The sequence below is a fragment of the Scyliorhinus torazame genome, chromosome 10 (genome assembly GCF_047496885.1).
Source record: "Scyliorhinus torazame isolate Kashiwa2021f chromosome 10, sScyTor2.1, whole genome shotgun sequence".
NCBI lineage: Eukaryota > Metazoa > Chordata > Chondrichthyes > Carcharhiniformes > Scyliorhinidae > Scyliorhinus > Scyliorhinus torazame.
This window is the reverse complement of record NC_092716.1, coordinates 161783362-161805559: the sequence shown is the minus strand read 5'-3', so window position 1 is coordinate 161805559 and position 22198 is coordinate 161783362. Positions and strand designations below refer to the sequence as shown.

Below are 22198 nucleotides of genomic sequence, written 5' to 3'. Positions count from 1 at the left end.
TCTAAGGTTAAGAAGCACCAGTTTTTCCAGTTATTTCTCATTACTCAGCTGACATTGGGACTTTGATGCTATTCATTGCATCACCTCCATGAGTTCAATGTTTCCTTTGAGTCTTCCTCTGATGCGTGGAAGAGAATGATTAAACAAGGAGAGCTAAAGTGAGGGGGGGGGGTTGCTTTGTGTCCAAGCAATACCAGAAGTAGAAGTACTGCATTCTAAAATAGGTAGAACATGTGAACTTAACTTGCATAAATTGCAAATATTCACCCAAAATATAAAATAGTTAATGATTCGGCAATTGTGGCAATAGTTCCGTATTGGTATGTGGTGGGTTTGGAGAACATTAGATATTTATAACATGACTTAATAGCCCAGATCGTCCAGTGAGTGGTGAAATGGAGATGTATGCTGCTAACTGTGTTTGACAGTGTGCTGTTACATTTTTAAATTGGAGCTGGGACTTACTCTTCCTGTTCCAGTACAAAGTAATCATCGAAGGAACCCAGGAGGACTGACGGTGAGGCAACATCTCCCACCGCCTCCCCCCCCCAAACCACCCTTTTACCACAGTGTGCGACTTAAGGGAAAGATGAGAGGAATTTTTACGTAAGGCTGAGCCATGTTTTGTGAGAGGCTCGAATGTGAGGCTGAGAGAGACCGGCGTGCTAAAGGAACTCATGAGGCTGAGAGGTGAGCATGCAAAACTTTGGGCATCAACAAAACCATTTGAAAGCAACTGTGTGATAGATCGCAAACCCACTTGAATGAAGAAAATTTAGTTCACAATTTTACATCATACAAATTCAGCAACTGAATTAGAAATAAATGACAGTTGAGCAGTTTTCACTTCCTCAATTGAGTAAAAGTCCAGCTGTACATTCTATTTTTACCAAATTTCATACCAAGGTATGATAATTATTATGAATATAAACTTACTGTTTTCAGGGTTAGATGGATGTTGTGAAACACGTAATATAAATTAAATGTAAATAAGCTCCATTAGATTCATTGACTTAACTTTGATTCACCACATTGGTGCTAATTCTTGCAAAAGATGGTTGTGGTGGTTGGAGGTCAATCATCTCAGCTCCAGGACATCACTGCAGGAATTCCTCAGTGTAGTTTCAGAGGCCCAACCATCATCAGCTGCTTCATCAATGACCATCCGTCCATCACAAGATCAAAAATGGGGATGTTCGCTGATGACTGCACAATGTTCAGCACCATTTGTGGCTCCTCACATAATGAAGCAGTAGATGTCGAAATGCAACAAGACCTGGACAATATCCAGGTTTGGGCTGACAAGTAGCAAGTTACATTTGCGCCACACAAGTGCCAGGCAATGGCCATCTCTTACAAGGGAGGGTCTAACCATCAGATTGGTTGGATTGGCCATGCTAAATTGTCCTTCGTCCAAAAGGTTAGTTGAGGTTACTGGGTTATAGGGATAGGGTGGAGGTGTGGGCTTGAGTAGAGTGCTCTTTCCAAGGGCTGGTGCAGACTCGATGGTCCGAATGGCCTATTTCTGCACTGTAAATTCTATGATTCTATGATTAGCATTGCTGAATCTCCCACAATCACCATCCTAGGGGTTACCATTGATCAGAAACTGAACTGGACTATCCATAATAATACTGTGGCTACCAGAGCAGGTCAAAGGCTTGTGTTAGGGAGTGTGTTTTAGTTTTGTGTTTTAGTTATGTTGGAGTTTAGTTTTAGTTTAGTTCTCTCTCTCTCTCTCTCTCTCTTTCATATTTCATTTCCAGACTTTGACCTTTTAAATGACTTTCGAGCTGTCTGCCTAAGCAAGAAGATAATGGGCGAAATTCTCCGGAAACGGCGCGATGTCCGCCGACTGGCGCCCAAAACGGCGCAAATCAGTGGGGCATCGCGCCGCCCCAAAGGTGCGGAGCCCCAACCTTAAGGGGCTAGGTCGGCGCCGGACGAATTTCCACCCCGACAGCTGGCAGAAAAGGCCTTTGGTGCCCCGCCAGCTGGCGCGGAAATGACATCACCGGGCGGCGCATGCGCGGGGGCGTCAGCGGCCGCTCACAGCATTCCCGCACATGCGCAGTGGAGGGAGTCTCTTCCGCCTCCGCCATGGTGGAGACCATGGCGAAGGCGGAAGGGAAAGAGTGCCCCCACGGCACAGGCCCGCCCGCGGATCGGTGGGCCCCGATCGCGGGCCAGGCCACCGTAGGGGAACCCCCCGGGGCCAGATCGCCCCGCACCGCCCCCAGGACTCCGGAGCCCGCCCGCGCCGCCTTGTCCTGCTGGTAAGGTAGGTGTTTTGATCTACGCCGGCGATACAGGCATTTTAGCGGTGGGACTTCGGCCCATCCGGGCCGGAGAATCGCGGGGGGTGGCCCACCAACCGGCGCGGCGTGATTCCCGCCCCCGCCGAATATCCGGTGGTGGAGAATTTGGCAACCAGCGGGGGCGGGATTCACACCAGGCCCCGGCGATTCTCCGACCCGGCGGGGGGTCGGAGAATCTCGCCCAATGTCTTTGATTCTCTGAAAGCTTCAAATTGTCTACGAATTGCCTTTTAAATGACTTTCAAATTGTTTGGCGAGTAAAACGCATGATAGTCAGAATTTGTACTCCATCAAATGGGTGGAGACTGTAAATGGCTTGTAATCTGTGAATTCCATCCCATGTGGTCATACCACCTTTTTTAGGGTGTGGAAGACCTTTGGACCATTCGTCAATTTTTGAAGGATCTGTTGGTTCATGAATCCATTGGTTGTCAAATATGTTTCTAGTGATAGTTTCACCGTCTTCTTCTATTTTTTTGCTTCCAACTCTAACCCGTTTGCGTTTTACTCTTTTTACTCTTACTGCAAGTAACACGTCCTGACCCCACAAAGCCTGTCCACCATCTACAAGGTACAAGTCAGGAGTGTAATGGAATATTCCCCACTTGTTTGGATGAGTGCAGCTCCAACAACACTCAAGAAGCTCGACACCATCCAGGACAAAGCCGCTCGATTTATTGCTACCCTTCGACAAATATTCAATCCGTCCACCACCGATGAACAGTGGCAGCCGTGTGTACCATCAAAGCGATGCACTGCAATAATTCACCAAGGTTCCTTAGGCAGTATTTCGAAGGACAAGAGCAGCAGGTATCTGGGAACCCACCATATGGAGGACCTCATCCCAAGTCAACCATCACCCTGACTTGGAGGTATATCGCCGTTCCTTCACTGTCGCTGGGACAAAATCCTGGACCACCCTCTATAACAGCACTGTGGATGTGCCTACGCCTCAGGGACTGCAGCAGTTTAAGAAGGCAGCTTACCACCACCTTCTGAAGGGCAACTCAGGATGGGCAATAAATTCTGGCCTAGCCAGTGATGCCCAGATCACATAAATGAATTTTATTTTTAAAATCCCAAAATGTATTTCAAATAAACTCAGCCCTGTATCAGAGGATACCTGCTGCACGCAGACTGGATTCCAGGCTTCAAGTGAAGAGCTGGCTTTTTGTTTCATAAAGAGATTGTTTTTCAAAGAATGTCATGTCAGGAGGGTGGCAGATGTGCGCTAAAGGTAATTCTAATACAGGGTTCTTCACTTTTTAATACGTGATGTTCTGGAAATGTTATGGTGTTTTGGGAATTGAAATCTGCAGCTCTGTTCATTATTCTATGGAGGATGCAAGTAAATGGACCTGATGCGACAAATATTCCGTGGCCAATATGTGCTTAAGTTTCAACCTTTACCAGTTACAAGCTCGGAATACACAAAGAACAAAGAACAAGGTTGACTCCCAATGGGTCAGAATGGAGGAGAGTTTGGGTAGGGGGTCTGGATTGAAGGCGCTAGCGACAGTGCCGCTCCCGAAGGCCCCGGGGAGATACTTGGGGAGTCCGGTAGTAATAGCTTCGCTGAGAATTTGGAGGCAGTTTCGACAGCACTTCGGGTTGGGGGCAGGGTCAAGGGAAATGTCGATTCGAGGGAACCATAGATTTTAGCCAGGGAAGTGGGATGGAAATTTTCGGAGATGGAATGAGAAAGGAATTAGGACACTAAACGATTTGTTTCTTGGGGGTCGTTTTGCGGAATTGAAGGAGCTGGGAGCGAAGTATGGGCTGGAGCAGGGGGAAATATTTAGATTCCTGCAGGTTCGAGACTTTGCCAGAAAGGAGATACAGAGCTTCCAAGTAGAGCCGGCTACCACATTACTGGAGGAGGTGCTGACGACAGGGGGACTGGAGAAGGGGGTAGTGACGGTGGTTTACGGTGCTATTTTGGAGGAGGAGAAGGCGCCGCTAGAAGGAATCAATGCAAAGTGGGAGGAAGAGTTGGGAGAGGGTATGGAGGAGGGGTCTGGTGTGAGGTGCTTCGGAGGGTGAACGCCTCCACCTCATGTGCGAGGTAGAGGCTGATACAGCTGATGTATAAAGCGCACCTTACAACGGCGAGGATGAGCCTGCTCTTTGAGGGGTTAGAAGATGTATGTGGACGTTGCAGGGGGGCCCCCGCAAATCACGTTCATATGTTTTGGTCCTGTCCAAAGCTGGAGGATTACTGGAAGGATGTCTTTAGGGTAATCTCTAAAGTGTTGCACGTGAAACTGGACCCGGGCCCTCGGGAGGCCATATTCGGGGTGTCGGACCAGCCGGGTTTGGAAACGGGCCCGGAGGCAGATGTTGTAGCCTTCGCCTCATTGACCGCCCGAAGGCGGATCCTGTTAGGGTGGAGATCAACCTCTCCACCCTGTGCCCTGGCGTGGCGGGGGGGCCTGCTGGAATTCTTGATGCTTGAAAAGGTCAAATTTGAACTGAGGGGAAGGATGGAGGGGTTCTACAATTCATGGGCGTTATTCATTATGCACTTTCGAGAATTGGATCACATCGAACATTGGGGGGGGTTGGGGGGAGGGGGACTGTCTGTGTTAATGGTGACTATGGGTGATTCCTGATTCCTCTTTGTCATTTGTTTATGTTAAAATGTGGGCTAATGTTTGGGGGTTTGGTGGGAGGATGGGTTCGTTGTTATTGATATGGGGATTGACATTACATTCGTTGCTGATTATTGTTTATTGTTGGGTGTAAATTTGGGAGAAAATGTGAAAAAGGAGAATACATTATTTAAAAAAGAACAAAGAACAATGCAGCACAGGAACGGGCCCTTCGGCCCACAGGTCACGATATCAACCTTTGCCAAAACCCTCAGCACTTCTTTGTGCCGTATCCCTCTATACCCATCCTATCCATGTATTTGTCAAGATGCTTTTGAACGCAATTAATGTATCTGCTTCCGCAACCTCCCCTGGCAACGCGTTCCAGGCATTTACCACCCTCTGTGTAAAAAAATCTGCCTCGCACATCTACTCTAAACCTTGCCCCATGGACCTTAAACCTATGCCCCCTGGTGACTGACCCCTCCACCCTGGGAAAGAGTATCTGCCCTTCCACTCTGTCCATGCCCCTCATAATCTTGTAGACCTCTATCAGATTACTCCTCAACCTCCGTCGTTCTAATGAAAACAGTCCGAGTCTATTCAGCTTCTCCACATAGCGAACACCCTCCAGAACAGGCAACATCCTGGTAAACCTCCTCTGCACCCTCTCCAAAGCCTCCTCATCCTTCTGGTAGTGTGCCGACCAGAATTTTGCGCAATATTCCAAGTGCAGCCGTACCAACGTTCTATACAACTGTAGCATGACTTGCCAGTTTTTACACTCGATTACCCATCCAATGAAGGCAAGCATTCCATATGCTTTCTTGACTACCTTGTCCACTTGTGTTACCACTTTCACAGATCTGTGGACCTGCACGGCCGGATCTCTCCGACTTTCTATATTGCAAAGTGTTTTGCCTTTTAAGGTATATTTCCCCTCTATGTTAGACCTACCAAAATGCATCACCTTACATTTGTCTGAATTAAACTCCATTTGCCATTTCTCTGCCCATGTCTCCAACCTATCTATGTCCTGCTATATCCTCTGACAATCCTCAACACTATCTGCCACTCCACCAACCTTGGTGTCATACACAAATTTGCTAATCTGACCAGCTACATTTTCCTCCAAATCATTTATGTATACTATGAGATATGGAAACTGTGCCAGTTGGAGGTAGATATTTGGAATTTAACAGTGCTGGAGTTGAACGGGGAATGGAATTTAGCTGCACTTGGGGCAGTGCGATGATTTGATTGGTCTGTTTTCACAGTGGCATTAGCAGACCCACAAAAATTTAATTAGACAAAGGACACATTGCGGATAATGAAGGTCATAGAATTTATAGTGCAGAAGGAGGCCATTCGGCCCATATTGTCTGCACCGACTGTTGTAAAGAGCACCCTACCTCAGCCCACACCTCCACCCTATCCCCGTAACCCAGTAACCCCACCCCACCTTTTTGGACACTGAGGGCAATTTATCATGGCCAATCCACCTAAGTTACACATCTTTGGACTGTGGGAGGAAACCGGAGCACCCGGAGGAAACCCACGCAGATACGGGGAGAACGTGCACTCTCCGCACATTCAGTGACCCAAGCTGGGAATCGAACCGGGGACCCTGGAGCTGTGAAGTAACTGTGCGAACCACTGTGCTACCGTGCCACCCCACCCTGATCACAGAGAACCTTGTCGGGAATGCAGGGGGTGGGCTTTTGACCGACACCATCCCGCAATCTTAAAAGAAATTCCCAAAAATCGGAAATCCAGATATGGGATTCAGGTTCCCAAAATTGGGTTCTGGTTGCCATTTTAAAAAAGCTCCTAAGACATTCCAAGGTGGCACGGCGGTTAGCACTGCTGACTCATACCGCCAGGGTCCTGGGTTCAATTCTGGCCTGGGTCACTGTCTGTGTGGAATTTCTCCCCATGTGGGTTTCCTCCAGGTGTTCTGGTTTCTCCCCACAGTCTAAAGGTTTGCAGGTTAGGTGGATTGACCATGCTAAAGTGCCCCTTTTCATCCATGGATGTGCAGGTTAGGTGGGGTTACGAGGATAGCAGGGGAGTGGACCTAGGAAGGGTGCTCTTTCAGTGAGTCGGTATAGACTCGATGGACCAAATGGCCTCCTTCTGCAGTGCAGGAATTCTATCCAAACTTGATAAAAATCCAGGCCCATGTCTGGTAATTTGGACCTTAACAATGAGAGCTGGGCAGGAACATGTTTCACCCCGAGCAAGTGCGAAAAACTCATCCCTTACTCCATCATGTCGCCATGGTTTCGGACATCCAGATCACTCTGGGTGACAACAGAATTTGATCATGTGACCAAAACTATCTTTAGATAACAACTTGTATTTATCTCAAGACCAAGAGAGAAACTCAGGCTATACCGATTAGCAGCTGCAGAACACCAGCAGTGGAAAAGACAGTAGACTCATGCCTTTGTAAACCTGGAGAGTATAACATCTAAAAAGCCACTGAGCTCTATTCCTATTTCAAGTTCACCTGTAAAGACACTTGACTTCTTGTTAAGAAGAAACTACAAGTGATTCATTTTCACACCCGCTGAACATTGATTTCCTCGAGGGAATCCTACAATAATTCCAGATATACATCTACGGCTATTGAATACCACCTAAAGCATCTTTTCGAAGAGAAAACACTGCCTTTGCTGGGCCTGCATTAAATGCTTGTCCTACGATGAGCCAAATGTGTGAACTATCCTTTTGTTTACATCTTGTAGCAGTGTATTATTCCCTTGAACTGTATCTTTCTCATTTGTGCTTGTACGTGAGTGACGTCGGCTGGAGGTTTCCGGCTCTGTTGTGGCGGGACCCCACCGCGGGAATGTGATGGGACAACCAAAAGTCCAGTGACATTTGGTGGGATCGGAAGATCCTGGCAGCGGGCCAAGCCAGAAAATGCCAGCCATGGTGATTAGTCTTTCAAGGTGGGGGCTTGAATAAATAATCATCTTTATTTAAATCCACAAAAGCTTGCTGCTGTTAGTTAAATTGGCTGGATGCACTCTAGGGACTAAGAAACATATACACCTTCCCCTCCAAAAAGAAACTGATTATGGAAGAGGGTACAAAGATGTCAGATCCCTCCTCATTCTGTCCCCAATAAAGCTTACATTGTATGACGAGATATCCTACTAATAGATTAAGACCACAGACATGTAAAATTTTCTGATTCTTAGGTCAACATTGATTGGCTTGCTCAGCTGGAAGGGGGAAATCAACCCACTTTGTTTCTGGGAGTGTTTGCAGATTCCCAGCAAACCAGGCATCAAAAGGAAACATCTAGGGCGAAATTCTCCGTAATCGGCGCGATGTCCGCCGACCGGCGCCAAAAACGGCGCAAATCAGTCCGGCATCGCGCCGCTCCAAAGGTGCGGAATCCTCCGCATCTTGAGCGGCCGAGCCCTAACCTTGAGGGGCTAGGCCCGCGCCGGACTGATTTCCGCCCCGCCAGCTGGCGGGAAAGGCCTATGGTACCCCGCCAGCTGGCGCAGAAATGACATTGCCGGGCGGCGCATGCGCGGGAGCGTTAGCGGCCTCACACGGCATCCCCGCGCATGCGCAGTGGAGGGGGTCTCTTCCGCCTCCGCCATGGTGGAGACCATGGCGAAGGCGGAAGGAAAAGAGTGCTCCCGCGGTTCAGGCCCGCACGCGGATCGGTGGGCCCCGATCGAGGGCCAGGCCACCGTGGGGGCACCCCCCGGGGCCAGGTCGCCACGCACCCCCCCCCCCCCCCAGGACCCCGGAGCCCGCCCGCGCCGCCTTGTCCCGCCGGTAAGAGAGGTGGTTTAATCCATGCCGGCGGGACAGGCATTCTAGCAGTGGGACTTCGGCCCATCCGGGCCAGAGAATCGCCGGGGGGGGGGGGGGGGGGGGGGGGGGGCCCGCCAACTGGCGTGGCGCGATTCCCACCCCCGCCGAATCTCCGGTGCCGGAGAATTCGGCAACCGGCGGGGGCGGGATTCATGCCAGCCCTTGCCGATTCTCCGACCCCCTCGCGCCTAAAAACATTAGAGCCATTAAGAATGGGAAAATAACTGTTCTCAAAGCTGTAAGTGCTGGGTTTACATATATCTAGTTGAATTCAATGAAGCTCTTCCTTACCTGGAACCACAAAGTGTACCAGGACATCCGATCTCATATGCAATCCTACCGGCTGACACAGGAGAGGCTTGGAGTATGGAACATTCATCAGAGTGGGATCCTTGTTTTGCAAATGTGTTGTTACTTCAATTCCATCATCTTGTTTGGTTCTGTGCAGCAAGAGGTAGATGTAATCTGTCAAGCGGACCACCTTCCTCCCCTTCTCCATCAACTCCAGTTCAATGAGGTATCTGTTCCCGCGAGCAGAATCCCTCCGTTTCTCCACATTAATGATCCGCAGAAGTGTATAAATGCTGTCGAAAGAGGCAAAAAACATGACATTAGATATTGAGAAAATGGACGGGATTCACCAGCTGCGTCCGCCCAGCGACCGGAGAATCCCGCCCGAGGTCAATGGAGTTCTCCATTGTACGCAGCTCACCCGTGGCGTTCTTGGGGCGGGCATGGCGGGAGAATCCAGCTCAATATTTCCCCTTGCAGGGGAATCCAAAACGAGGGGTTCTAATTAGGTCACTAATAATTCCGATAGGAGAAACTATTTAATCAGAAAGTGGTCAGAATGTGGAACTTGATGCTGCATGAAATAGTTGAAATGGCTTCCATAGTTCATTTAGGTCCAAGCTGTACAAGTACATCGCAGAGAAGACAAAGCAATGCTAATATGGTTAAATGAAGTAGAATTGAGGAGGTCTGAGTGGAGCATGCACACTACTATCAACTAGCTGGGCTGAATGGCCTGTTCTTGCACCACACATTCTATGTAATTCTGTGCACTATTTTAAACAAACTCCCCAATTTTTCAAAATATGTACATCCAATTAGCCACTGACCAGTCACCAAGATCTCTCAACAAGGTGGAGCTAAAGCAAAAAAGTAAAATGTTATTTATTAATTTTATTTATGTAATATGCATAGCAGGTTTCATCTTTAAATAAGAAATCTAAGTAAAAGTCCAAGTTCTATAGTGTCACGCACAAGCAAGGCAAAAAGTTAGGTTTGTCAAGAAGTAGTGGATAACATGTTGAAAGGAAGTAAAAAGGGAGGTTTGAGGAAGGTAGTGCGCGGCACAGTTCTGAGGCCCTGGGAAAGAATAGCATAGAGCTGACATTGGCCAATCAACTGTCCACTTTCCATCTCTCCCGATTTGCTTTCCATTGAAGTCAATCCATCTTCCATGATCTCCACTGGAGCCAAAATCTCCAAACCCCTCACCATCAACTCGCTGGAGTCAACATTGACCAGAAGATGAATTGGATTTGAGGGATATTAATATTGTTGTGCCAACTGTAGAGCAGGGACTGAATATTCAACAACAAATAGTTGACCTGTGGAACCCTTTGCCGCAGAAGGCCGTGGAGACCAAATCACTCGTGTCTTTAAGACAGTAAGAAGTCTTACAACACCAGGTTAAAGTCCAACAGGTTTGTTTTGAATCACTATGTATGTTTCTGGAACCCACCTCTTCATTCACCTGAGGAAGGAGCTGTGCTCCGAAAGCTAGTGATTCGAAACAAACCTGTTGGACTTTAATCTGGTGTTGTAAGACTTCTTACTGTGCTCACCCCAGTCCAACGCCGGCATCTTCACATCATGTCTTTAAGGCAGAGATAGATAGGTCGTTGATTAATAAGGGGATCAGGGTTATGGGGAGAAGGCAGGAGAATGGGGTTGAGAAACATATCAGCCATGATTGAATGGCGGAGTTTGCACTTTCTCCCCATGTCTGCGTGGATCTCACCCCACAACCCAAAGATGTGCAGGATGGTGGATTGGCCACACTAAATTGCCTCTTAATTGGAAAAAAAGGAATTGGGTCCTCTAAATTTATTTTAAAAAAATGATTGAATGGCGGAGCAGACTCGATGGGCCGAATCGCCTAATTCTGCTCCTATGTTTTATGGTCTTATGGATCTCAAGGTCACTTAAAGTCTCTCTACCATCTACCAGGCCCAAGCAAGGATGTGATGGAAAATGCTCATCAAGTGGGTAAAGCTGCAACATTTAAACTCAACAGTATACAGGGGAAAACAGGTTGGTTCATTGCTGCTCCAGGGCTCAATGTTCACCCTCCCATCACTGACGCACTGCACGTGTGATTGAAACACTGCAACAAATCATCAAACTTTATATTGACGGTGTTGCAAAGGTGTGGCTTTATTGAATACTTACGTTTTAAACTGTTTAAACTGTGTCCTTTAATTGAAGGAATAAATTAGATTAGAGAGATCAGATAGATTGATAAGTAGATAGAGCCGTTGATGGGAACAGGAGAGACAAAGGCTATTTTCTGTTAGCCACCTGGCAGGATGCTGATGGAAGTTCAAGAGACAAATCTGTGGAGATTAAAGGACACTGGAAGATTTGTCCGGGGTGGCAGAAGATGTGGGAGTGGGACTTGTTGCTGGCAGTCAGTTCGGGAGTTCTTAAAAGACAGAGGGAAATGAGTTTTGACAGACAGCGGATGTTATGACTCAGCAAAATTGGGAGAAACAAGCCTGTTGGAAGCTGGGTGTAACTTTGGACTGGTCCTTGAAAAGACTACGGGCGGAAATCAACTAAAACATTTCTAAGGACGTGATTCTCCGGCATCGTTGCGCTTGAGAGGGAGCACAATGAGGCCGGTGAATAGCAGGTGAGGCCGAAAACGGGAACCGGGCCGGGCACCAACCCGTTTGCGATACAACTAGCCCGCTCCCGTAGGCGAAGTCGGGATCCCGCCTTAGCGTGGCGAGAAAGCAATTATCACCACTGAAGCCCTATTCCCATACGATTAACGGGTGCCACCCTCCATCCAACAGCCTCCCGTCATTCACCGGCCTCCCCAGAAAGTGCTCACACTGGCGCCAATTAGTACCACTTTTGAAAAACGTGATCCTGGCGGATGGGCTGCTGCAGGGAGCTGGGGAGGTGAGCACATATCCTGAGCTGACGGCTGCTGCCACTTTATCCCAGGTGGCACTGGCTGCCCTGTGGCTCACCCTCCGGGACACTCAGGGAACAGAACATTCCTCCTGGCCTCGACCGCATCTCGGAGCAGCCCCAGGTTCGCGTGTACAAAGTTTGTGGCCGGACGTCTTAGCGCCATGGCTGCGAGCTGAGTGGGGTTGACTCTGTAAGTGTTGCTTAAGTGCTGCTTGACCATGTTAGCGGGTGGCTGGCGAGCACGGTCCCGGCGAATTGGTTGGCGAACCTCATTTGCGGCGTGATGCCCATTGGGCCTCGTTAAGAGGACCAGTGAACGTTGAATTGCGTTGCCGGGCTGAGTGTCAGAATGCTCACGGCAGTTTCCGTTCGCTACCATGCTTCGCATTCTTCCTAGATAATTGCGCCACAAATGTAATTTTGGGCGGGTTTGGCGGGGTGTGTCCAGTCGACATTTTGGGTGAGATTCACACCGATATTCACCCACAAGCAGTAATATTTTGAGTAGTTTCCCCCTGGTCCAGCCCACACCTAAGGCGTGATTCTCCGGCCTCGTTACGCTCTCGCTCAAGCGAAACAGGGTTGGTGAATAGCGGGAGAGGCCAAAAACGGGAATCGCACCAACCGGTCCTCTCCCGAATGGCGAAATCGGGATCTCGTCGTAGCGTGGCGAGAAACCAATTATCAACAATTAAGCCCCATTTCCACACACTTAAGGAGAGCCACCCTATATCCAATGGCCTCTTGTCAATCAACTCCTTCCCAGCAAGTGGTCAAGCTGGTGCTGATTAGTACTCCTTTAAGAAAATCGTGAACCCGGTGGAAGGGCTTCTGTGGGAAGCCGAGGAAGTGAGTATCCATCTTTGCTCACAGACAAAGAGCCCGGGGGTGCTGGGCTTGCCACCCCAATGCTAGGTGGGGGGCGAGGGACCCTTGCGTGAGGGTAGGGGACCCTCCGCAGGGGTGGGCTGCCATGGGGAGGGGGGGTGCACTGGGGGAGCAACTGTGGGGACAGCAACTTGTGGCACCACCATGCCTGGATCGTGTATATCCATTCCTGGAGCAACCCTTGTCCCTGTCTGTCTGCCCCACCGAACACCCATAACCCCCACCGACTGCCAAAGCCTCTAGCTACGCGGCTGAAGGCTATTGCTGATAGTGAATTAGCAATCATGGTTAAGTGAGCACTTCACACAACCCAAGTGGATCCCCGTTGGTGGGCGGGCCGTGTCGCATGTTGGAGTCATTGCCTAGCTTCCCAATTATACCTTGACGCCTGGACACTGCGGGAGGCATCACCACGCACGTAGCAGCCAACATCCGAATGCCAGGGAATGGGACACAGCTCCAGGGACATGTCCATGGCCAGAGGTTGGGTGGGTGCCACGGGGATGGGGAGATACCTGGAGAGATGGGCCAAGGGTTCAGAGGTCGGCCCGCATTGTGGATGAAGGTGACAGAGGCATCATACTGGTTGTGCACAAAGATGTTTATTGTGTTTGACAATTCCCCACCCTCCTGATGGTGCTGTCTCTCATCCACTTACCCCCCCCCCCCCCCGCCCCCTTACCCCCCACTCCCTCCCCCAGTGCCCTCAGTGATCTTCGATGTGCTTTGCCTTCCTAGTTCTACCACTACATCTAGGTAGCCACACATGTGGTTCACAGTGGCGGGGGGAGGGGGCTGTTAAGGAGGGCTTGGGGGTGGTTGAAGGGGGAGGAGGTGGAGGAAGGGTTGGGGAGTAGAAGGGGAGGGGAGTTTGACGCTCCTGTGGGGAGAGATCTCGGTGGGGGGGGGGGCGATTGGGGTGTTGGTGTTTATCACTCATGCTGCCTGGTGCAGGTCAGTGACCTTCTTCCTGCACTGGACGCCAGTCCTCTTGGTCACACTCCCCAAGCTCACAGCTGCCGCCACCTTGTCCCTGGCAGCATTGGCTGCCCAATGGCTGACCCTCCCGGACTCTCGGGGGAACAGGCCATCCCTCCTGGCCTCCACAGGATCTAGCAGCCACCCCAGGTCAGCGTCCCCGAATCTTGGGGTGCCCTTCTTGCGAGCTGGCTGGGGTTGGTTGCGCAAGTGCAGCTTAAGTGCTGCTCCACCTTGTTAGCGAAGAGCTGGCAAATGCAGTGCCGATCGCTACCACACTGAGAAATCTTTCCCGGGAATCGTGTCCTCAGAAATCTTTTCAGCAGTGGGGAGCTGAACTCGCCGGCAAGACCGGCTGCTCGGAGATCGGGCTGCCATCTTGAAAGGGTGCCCCAATCTGAAAGTGAGTCTGAGGGGCCCCCCGATGGGCAATGTCACCCCTGCACACATGGGCATTGCCCCTACCCCCAAGTGAGGATATCCCACTGCTGTGGGCCCCCATTTTCAGGGCTCATCACCCCTCCTTTCACTCCCCCTCTTTCAGGACCCCCATCCTTTACCCCTCCCAACCTTTATGAGGCCTCTTCACACCCACCTTTCACCCCCATCCTTCATACCTCCCCCTCATCCCCCTTTCATGGGCACGTCCGCCTCAGGCCCTGACCCTTAGCAGTGCCACCTGGGCATCCCAGCAGTTCCTGGGTAGCAGTGCCACGGTGCCCAGGTGCCAGGAGTACCAGATTGCCAGCTTGCCCTGTCCCCGATGACCCAGGGGTCTCCAATGGCCTAGGAGACCCACCAGATGCCATTATACCTGGTCCACATTTGTGTGGATCAGTACTAGATGGAGCCCTGGTGAGATCTCCCAGACGAATCTGTCGCATGCATGTTCAGATGAGCCTAATGGATCATTTTAATATGCTTATCTGAATCTCGTGAGATGTCTTGTGTCGTGAATCTCACAAGAAACCTCTCGTGAGATTCAATGACTTCGTCCCAACACTAAGTTGAATGCGATGAGACCGTTAAATCGGGCCGTACAATTTTGTGGAGAGTGTAATATAATGCATAAATACATGGGACGTACTGTCCTATTAGGAAGTAAAGAGGGACATTATTCTGAATTTAGTGCACTAGCTGCCTACTCAGTAATGTTTATTCAATGTTGATTTTTGTTTGCTATAGTAAGAGTCTGAAAATGTGTTATTTTGTCCTGTGGTCTTTGAGTTGGCCACTGGACATTCAAATCTCTTTTCAAAAGTTATCAGGTTCTACAGGGATCTTATTCAATTTGGGGCTCACCTGGGATACAAATTCAGTAGCAAAAATTAGTAAACTAGAATTCTCCAGAGTCTAAATGAATAGGATTTTACAGTTACTTTTGCTGTATTGATTGAAAAAGTGGCATGGCTACTATTATTTAAGCTTTTCTGGAAAAAGAGAAAGTGCGATCCAATGGCCACACTGCTTCCAAAGGGCATCTTGCCGCGCCGCAGCATGGCCGATAAAAGCCGGAAGATCCCGCTCCTGGGATCTACCCAGCTCGCAACACCTCGTGAGATCCAATAGGATCTCGCGAGACGTTGCGATGTGAATCACATCCATTGTGGGTGGGATCACGTTTTGGCAAATATGCATATTAAAGCAAGACATTCCCAAGGAACCTGAGGCTTTGGGATTCATTCACTTCGCCTCGGAAACCTCAGGCTAGCGCCTTTCAGCACTGGTCCCCATAAACGGGGACCAGACGGAACAGCACTCGTGGGGGTATCCCAGTGGATCGGAGGTCCCCAGCCGCATGCCCTTTGAGCAGTGTGGTGCCCTGGCACTGCTGGTGCCACCTGGGAACCCTAGCAGTGGCACCTGGGCATCTTGGCAGTGCCAGTCTGGCACCCTGTCAGTGCCACCAATGTGACAGCCTGGAACTGCCAAGATGCCCAGGTGGCACTGCCAGTTGCCAGAGGCACTGCCAGGTTGGCACTGCCAAGGTGTCAAGTTGGCATTTTTTGCATGCGATCAGGTTGGGGGTGCCCTGCGTCGGGATTGGGGTTGCGCGGGAGTGGGCGGCGACCCTCCCACAGTGCGTTCAGGCTGGGGGTGGCGGGGGTCATTTCAGGAGCCTTGGCGATCGGGACGCCATTTTTAAATGGCGCCTCGATCTCTCGCTATACTGGGTGTTCCAGCGAGCTCTCCAGTGTACAAAATGGAGCTTTGTGCGGCCCTGGCTGCACATTCCCCGCTGAGGCCCCTCGTTGTACAGCTAAGTGTTTCTCGGCACTGCGAGCGCCGGGAAACACGTGGCTAACTGCACTCACTATGCGACTTTGTTTCCAATTTGTTGAAACGAGCTCAAAGCCTCTGTGAAAGCCTGGCAACAGTTAACAAAGGTTAATTTGAAGGCAGTGGCAGGGGAGTTAATAGTGTATTTAAAAGTGGAGTCTAGAAAAGCAGAGATTTTTGAAGTATTGGCTGAACGTCTGAATCTTGAGGAAGAAAACCATTCAGGTCGAGTTAGCCAGAATTCAATTGCAAATGAGGAAACTTGAATTGGAAGGATAGATCAAAAGATTTGACATGAGTTCCAAAGAGTGAAGGACAGGAAAACATTGAATTTCAAGGAGCTATTTGGAAATATTCACTTAACGGCAAGATTCTGTACGGAAGGAGTTGAAACGTAAACTGTGTTATTTGAGAAAATTGCTACAACATTGCCATGGTCGAAATAAAGTTGGACATTTTACTTGCAAAGTGTAGTTTTGGAGAAAGCATTCGAAATGTACTTATCTCCTTCAGTCACACAGTCTGATGATGATGAGATAGTGAAGGCTGCTGTTCGCAGTGCATATGAGTCAGTGACAGAGGTGTACAGGCAAAGGTTTAGACATATAGGAAATAAACAGAATCAAATATTCCTGAGAAAAGGAAATGATATTTCATAAATAGTATTAGTCTATGAAGATTGAACAATGTTTTGAAAATCTTAGAGAGGCGATGTTGATGGAATAATTTAAAAATAGCGTCACTTTAAGATCAAGATCCCACCTGGAAGACATTTCTAAGATCAGAGCAGCTTCACTAATGGCTGACAATTACAGATTGTCTCAGCTTGTGAGTCGCGAGCAATAAGTCTTTGCTTGCAAACCCACCAGAAACTGGAGAGATAAAAAGTCTAAAAGTGAATAGTTACAGTGATGCCGGTTAGAGCGAGGAAGGTAGCTTGGGGCAGTGGGAGTGATTGTGTGTGAGTGAAACAGTTAAGTAGAAGGATAAAAGGAATCAAAGAAGCCCAAACACCCTGCTGTGTTTGACCTTTATCCTTGCCAATACAATGTACCCTCTCTCTGCCAATGATTTTCATTGGCGATTTATCCATTGATATCAGAGTTTGTAGTTTGGCAGGATTTCCTTGTGTTATCGCCTCTCTTTGGTGCCAGCTCCTCCTGCCAGAATAGTGGAAATGGGTGATTGGAGTGCTCTGCTGAAGGGCTTTAAAGATGTTTATGAGGCAGCTCAGCATAATGCATATGATGAGAGAAAGGGCGGGATTCTCCGTTTCTGAGACTAAGTGTTGACGTCGGCTCAGAATTCATCGAGTTCCACGACAGTAAAAACCAGCGCCGCACCTGGACTAATTCAGCTACTGTTAAGGGGCTAGCACCAGTGTGCCACTTGGAACACAATCAATTCCAATGAGAAACGGTGCCAGATTCACTGGTTCCACGATTGACACTCAGGAGGCTGACAAGCTGCAGCCACATATACCCGTTTCACTCCTCACACACACCATCGCAGCCAACAAGATGACAGCAAGACATGCGGCCCCACGCTTCACGGATACCGAGCTGGAGACCCTACTGGACACAGTGAAGTGGAGGAGAGGCGGATGATCCTGTACCCGAGCCCGGAAAGGAGGCTGCTAGCTGTCGCCATTGGCCGTGCCCTGGCAGAGGCGTTAAGCGCCATGGACAATACCGTCCAGATTGACCAGCAGTGCCGGAAAAAACTGCACGACCACCTCAGGGTGGCCAGGTTGAGTAGACAGCACTGTGCCCCTGGTACCAACCCCGCTCCCCCACTCCCGCAACCCTACTGCCCCACAACCCGGAAGGCGGCAGAACCCCCATCCTGGCACCCATACCAGCCGCCATGGCTGGGTGCCCTGGCCACTGAGGCCACCAGCTACTCAACCCCTGGGCTGCATGTTTCGGTTGGGCTGTCGCACCGTTGTTTTCTGTCCCCCCCCCCCTCCCCCCCTCGGGCGTGGTTGATGGCCCAGAGGAAAGGGTGGTTACTGGGGTTGAGTTTGGCTACGGGCGGGGATGTGGGACCCCTCTGAGTTGCGGTTACCCGTGACATGTGTCAAACCCACCCACAACACCAACCCCCACAACTCTCACTCCCACACCACCCTCACCGCCACCACCCGAACCCCCACCGTACCCACACCCTCAATCGCCCCCCTGGCCCACGGTCTAATCATGCGTCTTGTCTTGTGTCTTGCAAGACCTGCTGGAGATGGGGTTGGCCCATCTGATGGCCCCCGCCCCCAGCCAGTGCCATAGCCGGAGCCACTCCGTGAGCGGAGCACCGATGAGGAGAGTAGCCTGGAAACCAGCCCTCCACCCGAGGCGCAGGACACCCTGGACCTTGAGTCTGAGGATCAAACTGACATCCCGTCACAGCTGTCTCCAACAACCTCCACCATCCCAGAGACACTCACCTCGGTTGGACACTTCAGTGAAGAGGCTACTGGGACACTATCTGGTGCGCACTACACAGCTGATCCGGTAAAGCAAGTGGAGGTAGGAACACCCAAGGGGGCGGACGTTCGGAGGGCAGGGCGACCCCAGGGACGAGCTGCCGTCCAGACGGGTTTCGGGCTTCTGGAGCGGACAGTTTCGTCAATTGTGGAGACGCAGTCGCAGAGCCAGGGAGTACGTGAGGGGTTGTCGGCGAGCATCCAGTAACTGCAGGCGCAGTTGGAGAGATCCAACCGTGTACAGGACCAGGAGGTGGTGCCGATAATGTGTGCCACCCAGGCCAACACCTTATGGGTGTTGTCTGCTGTGGGGGTACTACGGTTTTGGCTATGGATCAGCATGTCCAAGGCCTGAGGCCTGTGCAGGTGCTGGCTGAGGCCCAGGACAGGGTTGCCGCCTCACAGGCAATCATGTGCCAGAACCACAGTGGCGCTCCTGAGCATGGCCCAGTCACAGCAGGCATGGCTGGGAATGTCAGCGGCATTGTCCAGGCGCTGGCCGACGTGGCACAGACACAAGAGGGAGGTGGCCCAGTCCCAGATGGAGATGGTACAGTCACTGGCTGATGTGACACAAACCCAGAAGGCGGTGGCACAGTCAATGGGTGATGTGACGCACTCCCAGACTGAGATGGTCCACTCCCTGTGCTCCATGACCGCGAGCATGGTGAGACCAGAGCGTGCCTCAGGGGTTAGCTCTTTTTGCACCCCAGTCCCATGGAGTAGCCCAGGGGGCATTGGGCATCCCGAGGGAGAAGGAGGTGATTGGGCCCGTGCCAGTGACTTCCGCAGAGGAGGCACCTGAACACCGCAGCACTTCGGACTCCCCCATCGTGTCCCTGGCGCATCTGGTAAGCAACGGGCAGAACAGGGCGGCACCATGCCACCTGGGATGCCTGAGCAGCAGCCGGGCCCATCCAGGCTCAGATGCCCCAGAAGACACCCGCCAATGGGACACCCATTCGGCCGGGGCCACTCTGCAGAACCAGGGGCCAAGGTGGATGGTCAGTGGGGTGTGCAGCAATATGTCTGCCTTGCAGGCCATGGTAATGGCGGTCAGTGACAGGACATGGCCCCTGTCCCATGGTGGGTCAACCCAGCCACTGGGCATGTTCCCCCATCACCTCCCTGACCCTGGCAGCGCCCCTCTCACCCTAGTCAGCATGGCCAGGCAGCCCACAGTCGCGCCTCTCTGTACCCTACCTCCTCTTTCTCTCCCTCATTAGCCACAGCGCCGGTTTCACGATTTTTAAAAGCACAAGTGAACCTGGCCTTCGGGAACTCAGCCCATCAGAGGGGGAGAATCGCGGAGGCCCCGGAGAATATCGGTTCAGACCCGCTAATGACATGCAAACAGTGTTTAATGTACATACGTTCCGGACCACATTGACGCCGCTGTTGAGGCGATGGAGAATTGCGATTTGGCGTCAAATGTGTGACCGCTGCGATTTTGGCGTTGGAACCTATTCTCCGGCCTATTGCGTTTCACGATTTTGACATCTGCCCACAGAGAAGCCTGCCCAAGCAGTGGGTGTGGGGAAAAATGGGAACGTTGGGGGCATTAGCAGGTGTTTAGTGTGCGAATGCAAGCAGATGCAGATGTTGTGAAGCGTCCCATTGCGCTTGGAGGAGAGGCATTATAACTGTCAAAAATGAAGGATTGATACTGCTGCAATAAAAATGAGGTAGTTAATTATAGAATTGTTGCCCTGCAGAAGGTGACTTTTTGGCATGGGGTGAGATTCTCCGTTGCCCAATGTCAATATCGTAATCGCCAATCAGGCGGAGAATCAACTCCAATGCTGAAATCGGGGCCGCCGCCGGTTTCACACCGGTCAGCCATGCATCGCCCCCTCCGAAATGGCGTTATCTGTTTGCGGGCATTGCAGCGTCATCGGCCGGCCCTCCTACAACTCTCCGCCCCCGATGGGCTTATCTCCCAATGGCGCGGAACACGTGTGGTCTCAGCCGTGTGGGAACCCGGCGTGGCAGCTGCAGACTGTGTCCAGCGGCGCCTCACTAGGCTGGAATGCGTGTCGCTGGTGGGGGGGGGGCTTCTGCGAGGGCTGGGGGGACTGGTGGGGGGGGGGTTGCCAGGGAGTGGGCTGAGGGGTCGCAGATGGCAGGTTGCGTCCGCGCATGGCCGGTGCCATGTTGTACGGTTCGACCGCTGCAGGTCATCAGCCGTGCGCATGCGCGACCAGGGACCCCCGGCCATACTCCAGCAGTTTTCGGCGCGGGAGACAGGAGTTCCATCTGACGCTGGTGCTAGCCCCTCATTGGTCCTGGAACCGGTGAGGGTTTCACGCAGGTGATATGCTCGGAAAAGACCACACATGTTCCGCTGGCGCCGGCACTTAGCTGCTGAAACGGAGAATCCAGTCCCATGACTGCACTGGCTCCCCAAAGGAGCACCTCACTCAGTGCCATTCTCTCACCTTCTCTCCGTAAACCTGCACATTCACTGTTTTCAGATAACAGTCTAATGCCCTTTTGAAAACTTTAATTGAACCTGCCTCCACTGTAATGATATGTATAGTGCCAGTGTAGTAAAGGGTTAACATCTGAAACTATGTGTAAATCAAACACTAGGTGGCGTTACTAATTCATTGTATATAAGACAGCATCTCTAGGAATTCTGGGAGAAGCTGAAGAGAACATGGTGAAAAGCTTAGAAGAACAGAGTGAGAATTGATTGTAGAGATATAGCACGAGGTCAAGTCATAGTGTAGTTTATTAGTTAGATGGAATATTGATTACTGTACCACAGATTCAGTATTATTAGTTTAGTATCTGTTACTCAGTAAAGTGTGCAAACCTAATCAAAGTTAGTAGTGTAAAATAAATTTGTTTTGATTCAAACTTCTTATTTTTATATTCTTTGTCAACACTACATATCTGGCTACCTTGGAGGAAAAGGCAAGGAATATAACATCCACCACACTCTCAGGCAGTGCATTCCAGACCTGAAGCACTCGATGCGTGAAAAAGCTTTTTCTCCGATCGCTTTTGCATCCTCTATCAATTATTTTAAACCTGTGCCCTATCGTTTGCAATCCTTTCAAGTACTACTCTCTATCTGCTCTGTCCAGACCCCTCATGATTTTGAATACCTCTATCATATCTCCACTCAGCCGTCTCTTCATCAAGGAAAACAGTTCTAACTTCTCCAATCATGACTGAAGTTCCTCATCCCTGGAACCATTCTCGTGAATCTTTTCTGCACTCTCTCCAATGCCTTCACATCCCACCTAAAGTGCGGTGCCAGAATTGGCGCAATATTCAAGCTATCACCAAACTGGTGACAATACAAGTTCAGCTTAACTTCCTTGCTCTTGTACACTCTGCCCCTATTAATAAAGCCCATGATACCAAATGCCTTATTAACAACTCTCTCAACCTGTCTCACCACCTTCAATGAGTTACGTACATATAGAAACATAGAAAATAGTAGCAGGAGGAGGCCATTTGGCCCTTCGAGCCTGTTCCGCCATTCATTATGATCAATGCTGATTATCCAACTCAGTAACCTGCTCCTGCTTTCCTCCCAATATCCATTGATTCATTTAGCCCCAAAAGCTATATCTAACTCCTTCTTGAAAGCATAC

At 50.4% G+C, this 22198-nt stretch overlaps 1 protein-coding gene across 2 annotated transcripts in view; it reads right to left on the bottom strand.

The window, feature by feature from the left end:
- Nucleotides 1-22198, bottom strand: part of LOC140431000 (N-acetyl-beta-glucosaminyl-glycoprotein 4-beta-N-acetylgalactosaminyltransferase 1-like) — a 1349192-nt gene that overhangs the window by 200572 nt on the left and 1126422 nt on the right. For both annotated transcript variants that reach the window (XM_072518891.1, XM_072518892.1), the window contains one exon: nt 9044-9336. In XM_072518891.1, the coding sequence (XP_072374992.1) occupies nt 9044-9336 (293 nt within the window). The remainder of the gene's footprint in view (nt 1-9043; nt 9337-22198) is intronic.